The following is a 17015-nucleotide window of genomic DNA, read 5'->3' on the forward strand; positions in this document are numbered from 1 at the left end:
TGATGCCCGCCCTTGTCTTGCGTATATAAGGGCACGATCCTCGCGACGACACTTAACTAAAAGCCCTCGTCAAATACCTTACCAGGTGACAAAAAGGATGAGCGCAATGAAGAAAGTTGATCCTCCCCAGAATCGCATAACAGCAACCTGTAGCTTTCTACCATCATTTTAGGGTTCAACATGCAGACAGATATCTCAAGGAAAGTCACTAACTTGTGCACTTCATATTACTCCGGCAAGCACAAGCCGCGAAACAGAACCCGGATTATTCATCAAAAGCATACTACCTAACTACTGCAAAAATGCCCCCAACACCATCCAATGTTCATGCGCTTCGCGAGTATAACGGGCACAACCTCCTCGAGAGCACAGTCCGCACCCCTTCAGCTTGGCTCACCTAATGGGCGACCCCGTCAAACACAGTTTGAAACAACCAGCGGCAGCAGTGTTAAGAGACACTTTGAGAACTTCTGACGCACACAACGCAGCTCCTGACCAGAGGACGCACTCTCTCACAGGCGTAGACCGTATCTTCAATGCAATGATCTCGCATAATAAATCATCCAGCAACTGTCCCAAAGATTTCACCATCTTAAATGCAACTGGTAGACATGATTCTGAGGCCAAAATTCCACCACCACACTACTACATGCAAAGGATGAGGATTTACGACAAGCTGCCAGACGGCTTAGAGAGCACTAAAGTCGGGATATCGCCGCCAGCCATACCCTGAGCCGCTGCTTTCTTTCAGCAACCCATGACTCTATCAGGGACAAAACTACCAAACTAAATTGATACCGCAAGGCTCTGGCTACACTAGCTCATTGTTATAACAACCCCCAGCAGTCACATCTCACATCTCAGACTGACTACATTCAGTGAGGTTTGCACAGCCTTCGTCTTATTTCTGACTCTTCCTGTCACCGTGGCAACCGCCGAGCGCTCTTTCTCCAAATTAAAACTCATCAAAAACTATTTGAGGAGCACGATGGGACAGGAGAGACTGAGTGGACTGGCCTTGCTGTCCATCGAAAGTGACCGAGCCAAGAAATTGGACATACAGCGGTGTGTGGACGAGTTCGCGGAGCGCAAGGCTCGCCGAGTGCCCTTCAAGTAGTGGGGAGTACACTTCAAATGTAATGTGTACAGTAGCCTACTTGTACGTGAATGTATGGGCCGCCGTGCCAATTTTACACTGCTGTGCTCTCATGGTGGCGGCTGGCTGTCCATGGTGAATGGTGTGTCAGAAATGTAGTCATTTTATTAGGCTATGTTTTCGTTGTCCTTGTGGTTTGTTGGACTTTATGTCATGTTATATCATTATTATCTCTGATATATATTTCGTTTCTATACCCTTTGCAGAAACGAAATCTTAAATATTACACCTTTTCTTTAGTTACTTTTCTTTCAAACATTGTTTTAAATTGTAATCTTACTGACTGAGCGACTTTTTACGCACGAGCGTCAGATTACCATACCCCGGACTCCCGATATTTTTGTCAAGCTTTATTGGGTTTAAAGGGCCCGGTCATCTGGCCCCGCCCCCCGGCCCGGGTTTGATATGTGCCGCCAGTGGCCAGACCGCTACCCGGTCCCTCACTTCCAGGACTTGTCTGCACACCTGGCGGGCAAGCTGGTCTTCTCCAAGGTGGATCTGGTGCGGGGCTACCACCAGGTTCCGGTGCACCCCTCGGACGTCCCCATTACTGCGGTGATTACGCTGTTCGAGTTTCTGGGTATGCTGTTTAGACTTAAGAATGCAGCTCAGTCCTTTCAGCGGCTGATGAATTTGGCACTCAGAGACATGCCATTCATCTTTGTCTATTTAGACGACATCCTTGTCGCCAGCTCCTCTGAAGAAGAGCACCAGGCACATCTCAGAAACCTTTTTGCGAAGTATAAGTTTCTACAATTGACTCCAAATTGACAATATTAAAATGCTGTTTTACGAATTTTTGTTGTGAAAAAACTACGTAATTTATTATTCACATTATATATTTTTAATAAATTATGTGAATAGAGCCATTCTGCTTCATGAGTACCTTTTACTTTTGATACTTTAAGTACATTTAGCTGTTAAAAAAGGAAAATAATTATAATAATACGTTTTTGCCTCTTATATATCCTGGTAGGGTGTTCCAGTGTTTGGGAGTTTAGTGGATAAAAGCTGGTTCATCTCATTTATTTTGAGGGACTTTAGGAATATTTAAAACGCCTGCTGAAGAGGAGCTGAAGCTACACTGAAACGATACATGGCAAAATGGTTCTGCGCTGGCGTTGCTGTTATGTTTCTATGTAGAGAGTGGTGTATCACGACTACCTTGAAGAGCAACCCCTAGCGCTGTGCATCGCTCAAAGTTTTTGTTGAGCCCTGCGCTTTTTTGAAATTATCGCAACTTACGTACTTCTTCCACCCCCTGCAATAACATGACCCTAACCCATCTGTAGACTCAAGACACAATGTAAGATTAACTTTGGTAAATTCGCTTTAGAGTGAAAATACGACTATACTTGCCCAACTTTCCGATTATTTCAAGAAGTAAGAAGCTTTTCTGTTTGACACCTCTTTGTCTTTGTAGCTTAAATGGGAGGTCAGCTTATTGGACTGAATCAAAACAGCTGACCTTTCAGCATAACAGCCTCAGAGCACTCAGCTTTGACGGGCGCTGCTCTTTCTGAGCTCGGCCCCTCATTGCTGGCGGGATCAATCAACTCCTGTCAGAGCTGCTCTTTGATGGAATCGCACACGTACAAAAACATGTATGAACGGAGATGCTTACCAGCTCACAGTGGATGCTGTTGCCCCTCAGGTCTTTGGTCGGGGCTTGCAGGAGGCTCCAGTCTCTGCCTCTGTTGTAGGTGATGTGTGTCTTCACTTGGCTATCCATCTTTCTGTTGGCGAGGAACATCCCCTTTATTCCAGCCACCTGGGGAATTAGACAGCTCCGATTGAAAACAGACTTCACATGTCCAAAAAATACTAAACATATCTGTATCTTTGAGTCACAATGCAGAAAATACCCGCACATGCTCAGGCTTGGGGTGTTACGAGATTACGTAATCAGGACACACAAAACGGTAACTGTATTCCCCTACAGTTACATGAAAAGGCATAAACAGCAAGAAACAGTGTTATTTTTGCAGCAAGATGCTTAATATGAAGATAAAGCTGCATCTCTAACCGTGGCCAGGTGTCAGAACAGCAAGGGTTGCATGGCAAAAGACTGGGGTTCGACCAAGCTTGATTTCAAAAGGTTACTGTATTAGTATTCCTATTATATCAACTGCTGTTCCTGTGAATTCCAAACACATGAGTGTGATTGTTTTCTGCTTATTAAAAAGGTGTATTCATATACTACAAACGTTTTTATTAATATAACAACGTCAAGAACATCTTTAGTGTTGTTAGCAATCTCTGCGGCTGAGCATTGTAGCCTAGGCGGAAGTTCCACAAACTGCAGTTCAGTGAATGCCCACTAGGATCTGCTTAAAAAATAAATAAATGCACAACTTTACATAAGAAAGAACCATCTTTACAGCCTTGTCCAAAATCAATGGTATGGTCTTTAAAGCTAATTTCTGTATTCCCGACATTTGTACAGGGGCTGAATTCTATTTATACCCTAATCATGTTTTAATAGTTTGAAGGTGTAAGTTAAGCATAATTAGGAGAGGACCGCCATTAGAGATAAGTGTTCAGGAAGCCAACTGCTTGCTGTATGCTCTGCTTCCTATCCAAGGCCCACTGCAATTTTACTGACAATGACCATTCTCAATTAGCCAAAAGCAGGCTTGGGGAGCAACGGGATCATGTAACTACCTACATACTGCCTGAATTTGCATTATAGTTTTGACTTTCTTGCTTCATTTGTTCTTCTTTTATTAAAGTAGGTGAACCTGTTATTTTTTTTTAAATAAAAAAGTGTGTGAGCTTAACTGTATGTATTAAATTAGAACGGAGCATTTTATGTCAGCTTAGATTATATTTCTGCTTCTATGTGCTCATATGTTTCGTAGTTGGTGTATAAACTTCTGCCCAAAAGAAACGGAAAGTAATCAGGTTACATTACTTTTATATTGTGATACTCAGATTAGGTTATATTTTCTTGCAGGTCACTTGTAATTGCAACAGAATACATTTTTAAATCAACCATCCTAACCCTGCAACAGTTTACCTATTCTGTATTCCCAACAAAAAACAAACACTGAGTGGGAAATGATTGACTGTCTGGGGACTTTTGAGTAATCAATGCGTGTCTTAAATGAATCTGACTCCTTGTTGGAGGGCCTTAGGAATAGCTAAGGGCTACTGAATTGAGTCAGTGACAGTCTCATGAGCCGATGAAACTCCACTTTAGTAATTGACAGATACTTCAATCTCCCTTGGAGGAGAGATTTACCATATCCTACGTTTTGGGTGGCGACCCCAATCAAGGCAGTGGATTTGATTTGAACGCCAAGGCCACGGCAAGACATGAGCAGCATCATCAACAGCTTAATTATATGATTCAGATAGAGAGATATACTTTCAGCTAGTGCGGCTATGTCTTTAAAATCCCAATAACTAAGCTTCAACATTAGCCCCCAACACACTTTTTTTCCATTTTGGATTAGGTGCATTTTGTGAAGTAATATCTGCAGTTATTCATCAAAGAAAGAAATAATCTCAGCCTTACAAAAATCCATATCCCTGGCACAATCCCCCCCTTTTACTTTTGTTAGTGTCAGCACTTTGAAGCTACTTCGTATTCACACAATGCACTGTGAAGACTGTAGGCCTACAGCAGCAGGGGTTGTTTCCAAAGTGACAAAACAAGTACATTTCATCATCTCTGCCTCCCAGCTATAAAATATTGATCAGTGTTCATATTAAACTTGCAGGCTGAGCACCCATCAAGCACGCCTTTGTTTGATAGTGTTATATAAAAAGAGTAAATTGGCCAGAAAGAACACAGCAAGAGGTTGCGTTGGGACGTTGGGGATGTGCGGTAAACTGATCAAAAACTAAAACATAGTCATGTTTGCTTACCTCATAGAGGTCCACCATGACGTTACCCTCGTGGCCCATGCTGCTGACCACGTTCTCAAGAGCCAAGGTGTAGTACACCCCCGACGTGTCCGACACGTACAGGTTGTAGGTTTCGTTCTGGTTCCACTCCTGTACTGCCGCAACCACACGGTTCTCATCTGTGCTGATCACATGCAGGTCCTGGAAGAGAGGCAACGTTAATACCAGTAGGGTATTCAAATGATACATAATGTAACAGGTTACCACAGTGTATTATAGTCCTTAAATATTCCCTTTTATTATGTTTTGCTTTATGTACAGGCTGTCATGTAAGATATGTGTTTCCTGTTTATAAGATATGTTTGTGTTGTGTAAATGAAAATAAAGTGTAGCCATATTTTATTTCAACAGCTAATTTTCTTTTAAATAATTTTGTATTTCATTAGAAAAAAAAGGTTGTTATAACTTGAAATGTATTTCGTTTTTAACATCTACTGAATCTCTTAAAGCGGCCCTCAATGCTCAATTTCAGCCTCATATTTTAATGTTGTGTCTCTACTGTGACATGTTTCCATGCTTTGATGTTCAAAAAGGTCTTTATTTTTCTCATACTGGCTGCAGCACCTCTTGAGTGAGCCCAGTCTCCTCTGATTGGTCAGCTGGACGGCTCGGTTGTGATTGGTCAACCGCTTAGAGATGTCTCCCCCCCTTAGTCTATCACGTACAATGTATTGGAATGTTAGCCAATAGAAGCGCGAGTGTTACATATATGTGTATTGGAGTGTGTGGGAGAGAAACTCCCTCTGGAGGGAAGTTTGGGATTTTAGCCTTTGCAGACCATTTACATGCACAAACACTTCACACGGAACATCATAAGTCACTGGAAAGGCATGATGGGGCCTCTTTAAAATGACAAATATTCTTGTTTTATCAGGAAATTGAGCAGAATGCAGTATGTGTAATGCTGGCAGCTGTAATTCTATAGTTTACTGTATTCTCAACAATGAACATAGTGTAACTTTAAATGAAAGGCACCTTCTTTTAAATGTAATCCTTGGAGTTTTATTTATTCCAAAATGAATAGGATATATAATCAGCTAACCGTAAAAATCAATTAATGTGCCCATTACAATCAAAAACACAATCTTTGTTTCTCAAAGTGAAATATCCAAGCTTTTACATTGTTTACTATTTTTGCCCCCATGCTGGGTTTAATCATAGTCAATAATCAGAATAGCCTCATCTTCTGATTTTCCCATATTTTAACTAAGAGGATACTACAATCGTTATACCTTTGTCAGGCTTATTGGGCAGAGATTATGCAGCTGAGGCCATGCTGTTTGGTTGTGCGCTTCATCTACCTCTGACTGTGCCAAAAACACCTCGCAGTGAGCCGACAGCAACCGGGGCGCCTGGGGCTTGATTGAATAAAACATGTCTAATTGTCAATGGGGACGTGACAAGCCAGGGCCATGCGTACACTGCTGCACGGAATAACAATTCTGGAAACACTGTGAGAGTTACTTTTGGCCTTGATTTGTCCATAAATAACAACGTGGGGGAGTGTCAGGCGGAGCCAGCGATGAAGTGACGCCTCACTGCAACTTCAGCGAACAGAGGTGGAAGCATATTATCTGCCATTGATTGCATAAAAAGTCGACAAACTGCAGGATTAACTACATCTTAAAGAGGCCCTTTTGTGCTTTTCTCTTTCTGTAGTGTTTTATATAGTGTTTAGTGCATATAAATGGTCTGCAAAGGCCAAATTCTCTCCCCCACACTCAACCCGCTGCCTGGATGCCTCCATTTGCCCTTGTTTACTTCAGTTACAAATTGACATCGATAAGTAAAACTTGCGCTTCTATTGGCTAGCGCTCCAACAAAATGTGTGTGGTAGGCTAGGGGGCGGGACATTTCCGGCACATCTCTAAGCAGTTGACCACTAACATAAGTGCCAGCCAGCTAACCGATCAGAGCAGACCGGGCTATCGTTTCATTCAGATGGTGAAAAGAGGTGCTGCACATGAATGTATAAAGACAACTGGAAACAGCGTCGGAGAATGGCCCTGTAAGTCCTATTAAAGTTGCTTGGTAGCAAATGAAGCCCAGAATTGAGTGACTAGATTCAAAATGTACCCGTATCCAATAGAGCATGTGCACTTGAGTTTTCCTTAAACCCTACCTCAAATCTCCCTCTCACTTGGCTCAGTCAAATTAATGTAAAGGGAAAATAACTCTGAACTTCTCTTTTAGCACATTTTACAACTTTAAGACCCTAATGAGGGGCTTGATGATGCGTCATAAGCAGTAGGAGAAAAATAAAGTACTTTTTAAACATACATTATTTAAACATATCACAGTAGAAGCGCAAAATACAGATATGAACCTGAAAATAAGCATAAAATTTTCCTTTTTCATCTTTTGTATATTATTGGTGACCTTTGATAGGATTGGGATCAATACCAATGATCCATTCATTATTTTGTAATCATCAAGATCTTGTTAGTTGAATTCTAATCAGGCAGTGTGTTTACCTTGGGCAGTGTGTACTTGGGTAGCTTCATTGGTGTGAAGACATCTCTTTTAGCAGACACATAGTAGATTGGCCTCCCCGCGGCTGACACCTTAAAGTGATGAAGCCGTTGAGTGAAAACATTTTGGAGACACCACAGCAACACATAAAGCTGCACTAATAGCATCTCTCCTAGAATGACCTTGGGAAATGTCCTACAAAATACTTTCTGCCTCATACATTGCTATAATGTTGTTCACTGAGCAAACTGGACAATTACTCACCTGGACAAACACATACTCATCTTGCACCACCAGAGAATTGGGGTCAATGTAGCCCGGGAATGGTTTGCCCTTGTTGGCATCTGTGCAGTTTTGCAGCTTGCAGGTGACATACAGTGCCTCTGCACACACACACACACACACACACACACACACACACACACACACACACACACACACACACACACACACACAAGCCATGGCATCAGTGATGGTATTAGCCAATGAAGAAAGGCAGCCTTCACCCAGAGCTTCTTTTGGCCTCCTACATTACTCGTGTCAATAAAGTGGTCCCAGTGAGGGGGGGGGGGCAGCAGAGGGGGAAGACAAATGACCGGAGAGGCCAATTGCTTTCTTTGCCTTCAATCACAGTGCTGGGTGAGAGCCTGTCCCCGCACGTTAGCCTCTGCCAAATATATGTCTGCTTTGCTTGCAAGCACATGATCAATAGTGAAAGTCTGTGGCTGTGTGTGCGACCGTAATATCTTACACCTCTGGTGTTTGCTTCGTCTGTTTGCATGATTGGCATTTCTCTATTGTGTAAGTGTTCTGACAGAACAGTGGCACTGATGCTTAATGGACTTTCTGAAAGCTAAGAAAACAAATCCAACATGTATTCATTAAAGTGAAACTCCAACAACAGTTATAAAAGTTAGGGTGAAAAGATACAGCTTTCAAAATGTAAGGGTCTAAATTGTTGTAGGGATTGAGGTATCCTGACTTTCAAACCCTGGTATGGATCAAGCTTTGACAACACTGAATCCTAATTTGCCAAAAATGTATAATAATAATAATAATAATAATAATATTAAAGTATACTGACAGTGTCTAAATTATTATACTTGCAATAATACAAAAATAATTCAAACAAACTATTTTTTTTCAGACACTCAACATTATAATAATGATCATAATAATAATGTATAATAAATAGTATAATAATGTATAATCATAGTATAAACATATAAACATTATTAGAATTACAAAAATGAAAATAACAATGCACCCAAGTCATTATTTTGACTCCGACTAATACAATAATAATAGTAATACGAATAATATATAGTTTAATAAAAGTATAATGAATATATTTATAATAATAATAACTAGATTTTTTCTAAGCATTCTTAAATTAGACTCACTTAACCAAATACTATTGATCAACCCATAATATCCCATTATTATAGTTATTATGTAGTGTGAGCTAAATCAGTTGGTTTTAAAAGCATTCTAATATATGCATTACTTTTTCCTCCATTGTCATTGTCTGTCCCCGGACTCGACCATTTCTGTTGTCCCCTTGCACTACACTTTATCCGAGTTCTCTACACAACTCCCAATTCCCCTCTACTTTAGCACACTGCTCAGGATACAGTACAAAGACATGGGAAAATGGAGCTCTGAACCCGGAATTCAATTACTTACGTCCTTCAGAGATGCTGGTTTCCAGGTGAATTAAGCCCGGCTCTTTGTCCAAACCCATTTTCGACCTGAAAGGCAGACAAATGTGTTTCAGGAGCATTACCACCGGTATTTTGCCTTCGGGCAGACTGTAGCAGCAACCTGACCTGATGGATTGCACTTTGCAAAGTCATACAAATGTAACTAAAGAGCGGTTAAGACAAGTGCTATGGCAGTTGTGGTAAACATCAGTTAGGTATTGCCTTTTCTTCATTGTTGATGGCACTTTAAAGTGTGAGCAAAAATGACCTGGGGGTTTACTGTGTGATCTAAATGTTTATAGCTCCCAGAAGGTATTATTTCCCCCCTTAGATGAATGGAAGAAGACGTTTCCTGACATCATTAGTAGAGGAGAAGCCATTGATTTTCCCTCTACAGTAGGGATGTCCACAGATGGAATAGCATATAATCATTACGGCATTAAATATGTATTAAAAAGACTGGGGGATGAGAGGAAAGGCAAAGGCAGCACACATGTGGAGGGAGAGGTGGGTGATTGAGCAGGTAGCACACGCATAAAGAGAAAAAGGAATAAAGGTTGCCTGTGTGAAGTGAATGAGGCACAGTGAGAGACCACTATGGCTCCTAATCATACTTACTGGTAGTATTAGGGATTTCCAAGATGAAACACAACTTTGAATAGGATGGTCTACTTATCCAAACTGCATTTGCATTCCCGTTGAATAATCCATTCAGGTTCCAAGAACAGTGTGCGGCAGGAAAATAATAACCCTTTGAGCAAAAGCAGCTATATGGTTCGTGGGGTTTTACCGCTAAGTGATGGGAAGCTCACTTAGCTTGTAGGGTTCACAGCTTACAGTAGTGTCTCTCTCTGTGTGTACGACATTCATTTGGACAGCTGTTTGGTTTTTGGGGAGGAAAGATGTCACAACAGGTGGAACAATACCCTTCTGAAAATATTTCATTCAGGCAGCTCCAGATGTTTTGTAGAGATCTGTTGTGTCATATGTGATACATTCCACGGTTTAACTAGCTTATAGCTCAATGAGTGAAGGTTAGTTCGACTTAAGCTGACCTGTGCTGCGTGACCAAGAACTGCTCAGGTTGACCAAATCAAAAATGAGCTTACGACTCTTCCTCTTCTTTGCATGTTGGGTGGCCTCATTTACGGCAGGCATAAGCTCGCTCTGCAGCCTCATTACCAGGGCTAGCACCACACCTACCACACGGTCGTCTCCCAAAATAGAACTCTGACAGCTTCTGCAGCATCAGCCCTCCAGGCTCCCTTCACTCCTGGCTGCCCAGCTTGTTACCACCCTGACAGTTTGTTGAGGCAAAATCCTTTGTTACAGTTAGTTATTGTATAGAGGCCAGACAGGGCAGATTCCTGTGAGTTGGATACTACCTGTGGCCTGAGACCATTTAGCTGAGGGAAAGACTCTAAAGCATGGAACCCTAAAGGTAGATGTAACAGTTAAAAGTTTTGTAAGACTTAAAGGTCCCCAATTATAATTTTTTTCATCAATATATTATAGGTCTCAGATATATAAAAAACATGTGTTTGGCTCGAAATACCAAACAGATCATCAATTGTAGCATCCCATAACCCCCTCTGTTTCAGCCCTGTTTCAAAAGTGTTGATTCTCTTTCTGTTACTTTAGATGAAAGATATTTGGTTAAAAAGAACGTAATGGAGCTCTAGGAGGAGATTCAGGTGATAAGGTGGGGGGGGTTACTTTGGTTGGTGATTGGCTCATGGTTATACAAGCCAAAAACTCGGTATGACATCATGAAGTGGCCAAAATCTTCCTGTATTGTCATACTGATATTCTGTACAAACTGTGAAGTCCACTGAGACAAATGTAACATATGTGATATTGGGCTATATAAATAAACATTGATTGAATCTGATCAGCTCATTTTCAGACAGGTTTTTATATAAATGGATCAGGAAAAAAATTGAGCGAATATTTTTTCCTGAAATTTTCAGACTCTCTTTACACAGAGGGGACACATGTTTATGTATAAAATACATGCAACAGTGGATTTTGCATAATAGGTGACCTTTAATCTGAAGTGATTAAACAATAACTATGGAACAATTCAAGATACACATCGAAATAAGGCCATGCTGAGAGGAACCATTGGATGGTTTGAATCTCTGTATGCTTTGTTTCGTCTCAAAGGATAGCAACTCAGATTGAAGCTTCTCACCACAGCTGAACACTGTCGGTCATATAATGTAACTGTCTGCCAAAGAGCAAGATCAAGCATGTCAGACACATGAATAATACAAATCTTAAAAACCTCTCTGGCTCAGATGCTCCTCCCTTTGTGGAGAAGATGTAGTATGTCGAGGACATTCACAATGTCAAAAGTGCTCTTCATTTGATTAGTTTAACATAAGAGTTGTTGTCACGCAATTATTGTGACTGTTTTAAGAACATATTTACAGTATGTTCAAGTTCCATAAAGTGTTGTTCAGTCTTTTAGTTTTGTGTTATCAGGAAGTATAGTTTTCCTATGCTTTCCTAACAATGGGCCAATCCTGTGCACATATGTTAAAACGTCTTAACCTTAAAATTATAATTAATCAAATAAAAGCTGATTTATAAAAAGTGTTGCAAAAGTACCAGAGTAATTGTCTTTATTCATGTTCATTAACATCCTAGAAGACCTTTAGTCCAAATATTTGACTTCACATTTTGCCTGCTAGCTAAATAAACAGTATTAGCTGTGAGGTGGTTAGAATGAAAAATGTGGCTGTTGTCTTAAGCTGTAGTGTCAGTGTGTATGAGCAAACATTACCATTATTGTTACATTAGCTTACGATGCTAACCAGTTAGCTTGTCAGCAGCATTATTTTTATCATTTTGTCCTACCTCAACCTTAGCCAAATCCCTTCATCCCTTCACCCGTCGATCCCTACAGTGCATCCCTTCATCCTCACACACATCCCTTCAACCCTACACCCATTGACCCCTTCATCCATTCATCCCTACATCCATTCATTCCTACCTCCCCTCATTCCTTAATACCTTACTCCCCTCCTCCCTGCATACCTCCATCACTTACTCCCTTCATTCATTTATCCTCAACAACATCGTTAAACCCATGCCCATCGACCCCTTTATCCCGAAAACCCTTCATCCCAAACTTCCTTCAGCCCTTCTTCATCATCATGTGTATGTTTGTTTGTAGCCTTTATTTATCCAGGTAAAAATCCCATTGAGATCAACGATCTCGTTTACAAGGGGGACCTGCCCCACATTGATTACACATGTAACAGAAGAAAAAAAAGAAAACACATACAACATAATGACAGGGGTACCATTTACAAACATATTCACAAAGACAGGTACCAGGTATCATGCAAACCCCTTGACCACTCCACCCATCAACCCCTGCATTCCCTCATCCCTTCATCCTAACCCTCATCCCTTCATCCTCACCCACATCACTTCACCAACCTCATCAACCCCATCATCCATTCATCCCTACATCGGTTCAACCCTAACTCACATTATCCCTTCAACCCTATTTCCCTTCATCCCTCACGCCCTTCATCCCTTCACCCTCTGTACCCATCTACTCTAATGCTTTCCCATTCAACTTCTGCAACATTTCTGAATGTCTTATTCTACCAGCGGAAATGCGCCTTTAACCCCCCACCCAACATCCATTTATTGGACCTCCTTCATTAAATCTTTAAACAACATTGCTAGTGAAAGTCCATATGTCTGTACTTACCAGTAGAAGCGATTGGGAGCCACTCTCTCGTGAACCACCTGCCATCTCCTTCCAAACTCCACCGAGCTGTAGAGCTGTAGCAAGACAACCAGACACCAGTAAGTATTTACATACCAACTCGACAACCAATCAAATGTATAATTTGGTACAACCCAAGCCTTTTCGATGTGCGTTTGCACAGGATATTTATTTTGGTTTGACTTCACACTTCGATACAATTATTCAGTGATCCCTTTAACCACAAATAACACACATAGCCTACTGTGTGTATACGTTCTTTATTTGAATTCACAGATAAAGAACTCCAAATAAAAAATGGTATACAATGCAGATTAAAAATCTTTGCCTCAGAACATTTTGGAATACAAGTAGTACTGCCTGCTTTCCCTCAAGACTAATGCAGAAACCTTATAGAGATCACTGCTACAAACAGACACACAATGACCACCTAGCTATTAAAAGAAGCATAAAGGAAGATGCAAGGCGTTGGTAATCCTGCCCTCCACAAATGAACCTTGCTGTAATAATCCTGTGAATGGGCGTGGGATAATAGGAAAGGATCCCAAGCGTGGTGGGTGTTCTCAATCCAACCACTGTTCACAAGTCAGTAAATCACTGCTCTGCTCGATTTTACTACGGGCGAAGAATGTGTGAAACATTTCGGAATAAGATTAACTATGAAAACCCCCTTATTTGTTCCAATGGTTGTTGTGAGACTTTTGTGAAGACTGTGTTCCATCAGAATTTGAATTGTTTTAATAGATTAACGTATTCAATAAATATTAAAGGGTTGGTTCCCCCAACGGACAAAAAAATATCAAGATAGCTTTTCCGACTTGTTGTTTCTAGCCATGAAATTAGTTTTTATTTGATTTGTCAAACATCCATTTCAATGTGATTGAGGTGAATGGAGTTCCATTTGTAGTGCTCACAGCACTAACAAATTAAGTTTTCAAAAATCAAAAGGAAAGTGTCTTAGCAGAAATTCTGGTTTAGCAAATCTTATTTTTGTTAAGGGCATGCCTTTGTGTGTTATTTAAAAGTCGAGAGATAACAGGAAATAATGGCATTCCAACAAATCTCAACGGCAGGGTTGTTGCGGTCATCTTCGGCTCCTTAACCCCAAATAAATTATTCATTTTCCATTTTGCCTACATATACTCCTAGCTGCTCAACATCCTCACTGATGTCCTTTTGTCTCCAAACAAACCTGCATTCTCTGACAAAGCACAATGATAAATCAGATTACTCTGGAGCTCACAGCTGGCATTTAATGAGGCATGAAACGTATTGCAATGTTTCGGGCTGGACTTTTATTCATTTTAAGCAAGACAATGTGTAAACAATAATTTATTCACAGAAAAACTCTTTGTTTATATTCATTTGCTTTCTAATGACATGTATTTACTCTATCCCGTAGGGTAAAGTGCGGCCTGCATTTAAAGCATCCATGAAAACAGGATCTCCACCTTAAATCCTAACTGTTACTGGCGGCAACTCAATAATCGTCTTTTATTTTGGAAATTCCTTATCGCGTCTTTATATTTTTTTACAACAAAAGACTGTTAATGATATTTCCTGGACAAAAATGTGCTCAAGACTTTAAATGTTCCAACACCAATTAAAATGACAGTCAAACTCATTGAGGCATGATCTGACATAATGTGAAGCACATATATTTTCCTCCGTTATATTTCATTCATTGGTTCAATCCAAAGTGGGCAGATACAAACTACAAATATGTTGTGTCTATTTCACCTGTTGTGTGTATGCTGTCAAGTCTAACGAGAGAACCAAATGGCACGAGTGTTGACATTTCCATGACTTCCATGCCAAGCTGTGCTAAGCAGATGCAGGCAAAAGAGAGTGGGGGAGTGGGGGGATGCACTAAATCACTTTGACTAATTATCCTCCTTCAGCGAGTTAGTATGTAGCCAAGCAAGTGACAGGGAAGAGCAGAGAGCAGGGGGGCGTGGGAGGTGAGGGGGCGGAGGGTCCAAGTAGCCTTTCCAACCTCCAAAGGTCTCGCAATCAACAAATGCAACAGAACTGCCAAAAGGATAGAGAAAGAGAAGCACGTTTTCGGTGGAGACAATGTTTGCCAGATAGGGCATGGGCTGGGGAGCTGGTGGGTAGGCCCTTTTCCAATGAGGTGGTTCATGGGCCAGTTGGGAGCCGGTGCCAGATTGCGAAACAGTTTTTGTGTGTTTCAAACGCGGCAACACCAAAAACCAGTTCAACTCCAGCCCCAACTATCAGCTCGGCCAGCACAAAGAACGAAAAGCCACATAAGTCAGGGGCTGGGGCTCGATTTACGTGATCAAGAGTGCTTTGGTGGCTATGCTGATATCCCAACCCAGTCTCATGGCATTTCGTGTTATAGTCACGACATTTAATCTATTGATTCGTGTTCACCAACACGATTTTCCCCTTTTTTTCGTGTCACACAGAACAATTTTAAAAGCAATGTATTTCTATTGGTAGTATGTTTCGTGCCTGCAGCACGTCTTTTTGTCCGTTCAAGTCTTGGAAGACCAGAAGCTGTGGGGTTCATAAAAACATGTTTTTACTCAATATCAAGCCACGATTATTGTTTTTATTTTAAATCGTATAATGTCGGACTTTTTTTGGTCGTCTGTGAGGAAAATAAATGGGGCTCAGAGCCTCAGAATACTGAAATCTATATATTTTTAAATCTTTTTTTCCTTCTAATTTTTTATTCTTTTCTAAATAACACACTGCTATTTACTCACCAATAACACAGAATTATCCTTTTTTTAATTTATTTGTTTAATTCCATAATCTCGGGCTTGTTTGGCGTCGGTCAGGAACTGAATTTCAAAATAAAAATAACCGGAAACAGACGTAGGAATTTCGAGCGATTACCCCAGATTCTCAGCTATGGTTTAAGCTCGCTGATTGGATCTTTTAGCCGCAATGCATGTTGGGATTTGGTGTTTATGTGATATGAAATCTGAAAAACATTTTTAAAAAATAAAATAATACTTAATTCCGAGTGTTCTTGCTTTTCTCTTTGAAAGTCATCACATAACGGCATTGTAATACACGGTCCGGCTGCATTACATATTACAGATCTGCCGTAGTTCTTTATTTATTGAGCCCTGATGAGAAGACCTTTGGACAAACTGGAAGAAATGCCACCGAAACTGAATACTTGACTCTTTCGGTCTCATTCAGTCCGTGGCTGGCACAACACACGATAAAGGACACACCTTAGATTTAGTATTATCGTTGGACTGTTTATCTCTGTGGATGAAATCTGTGCAGCAACGCGTATCTCAGACCATTTACCGGTTCTGTTTACAAACACGATCCCTTCTGCGGGAGTCGAATCACGTGCCCCTGAGTGTTGTCTGCGTTCAATTAACCCCTTGACTGCCTCACAGTTTTCAGATGCTTTTAATGCTTCTCCGATCTATAAATTAGAGGTGAACTGTGCTCTTAGTGCTGATGAGCTTATCTCCATGTTTGACTCGACATGCACACTAATACTGGATTCCGTTGCTCCTTTTACACTTAGACGCAACAAAGTTCTCTTAGAGCCGTGGCTTAATGACTGTACTCGCGCTCTTAGACGCGCTTGCAGGCGAAAGAAGAAAAAGGAAAAAAGAGAAAAAGGATAAACTCCATGTCTCCTTAGAAATCCTTCGTGCTTCCCTTTCCGACTACCAGACGGCAGTCAAAGCAGCCAAAATGGAGCACATTTCTCTGTTAATCTCTAAAAACAGCCATAAACCTTAGGTTCTTTTTAATGTCCTCAACTCGATCATTAATCCTTGTGATGCTTCTCCAATTGTTCCATCGACTACCCTCTGCGAAACATTTCTTACATTTTTTATCAAAAAAGTATCTGCGCTTAGGCTAGCCCACACTAGTGCTACCCCAGATTCTGCTCCTTTTCTGTGCCCTGCTTTCCTTGACCACTTTGAGCTTGTATCCCTCTCTTCTCTCTCGGATGTTGTCAAGCACCTGCCGCCGACAAACTGCACCTCAGACAGCATTCCCTCTCGCCTTCTCAGAG

General features: G+C 41.0%; 1 protein-coding gene across 1 annotated transcript in view; it reads right to left on the reverse strand.

Moving 5' to 3' along the window:
• LOC104953221 (VPS10 domain-containing receptor SorCS1-like) overlaps nt 1-13047 on the reverse strand; it is a gene marked incomplete at both ends in the record, with an annotated part of 16440 nt that extends 3393 nt beyond the window's left edge. Inside the window, 6 exons of the mRNA XM_010780132.1 lie at nt 2781-2927; nt 5030-5209; nt 7543-7632; nt 7805-7923; nt 9227-9291; nt 12974-13047. Of these exons, the coding sequence (XP_010778434.1) occupies nt 2781-2927; nt 5030-5209; nt 7543-7632; nt 7805-7923; nt 9227-9291; nt 12974-13047 (675 nt within the window). The remainder of the gene's footprint in view (nt 1-2780; nt 2928-5029; nt 5210-7542; nt 7633-7804; nt 7924-9226; nt 9292-12973) is intronic.
• Between the last annotated feature and the right edge of the window lie 3968 nt (nt 13048-17015).

This window comes from Notothenia coriiceps, unplaced genomic scaffold, assembly GCF_000735185.1.
Source record: "Notothenia coriiceps isolate Sejong01 unplaced genomic scaffold, NC01 NC01_scaffold00021371, whole genome shotgun sequence".
NCBI classification, from domain to species: Eukaryota; Metazoa; Chordata; class Actinopteri; order Perciformes; family Nototheniidae; genus Notothenia; species Notothenia coriiceps.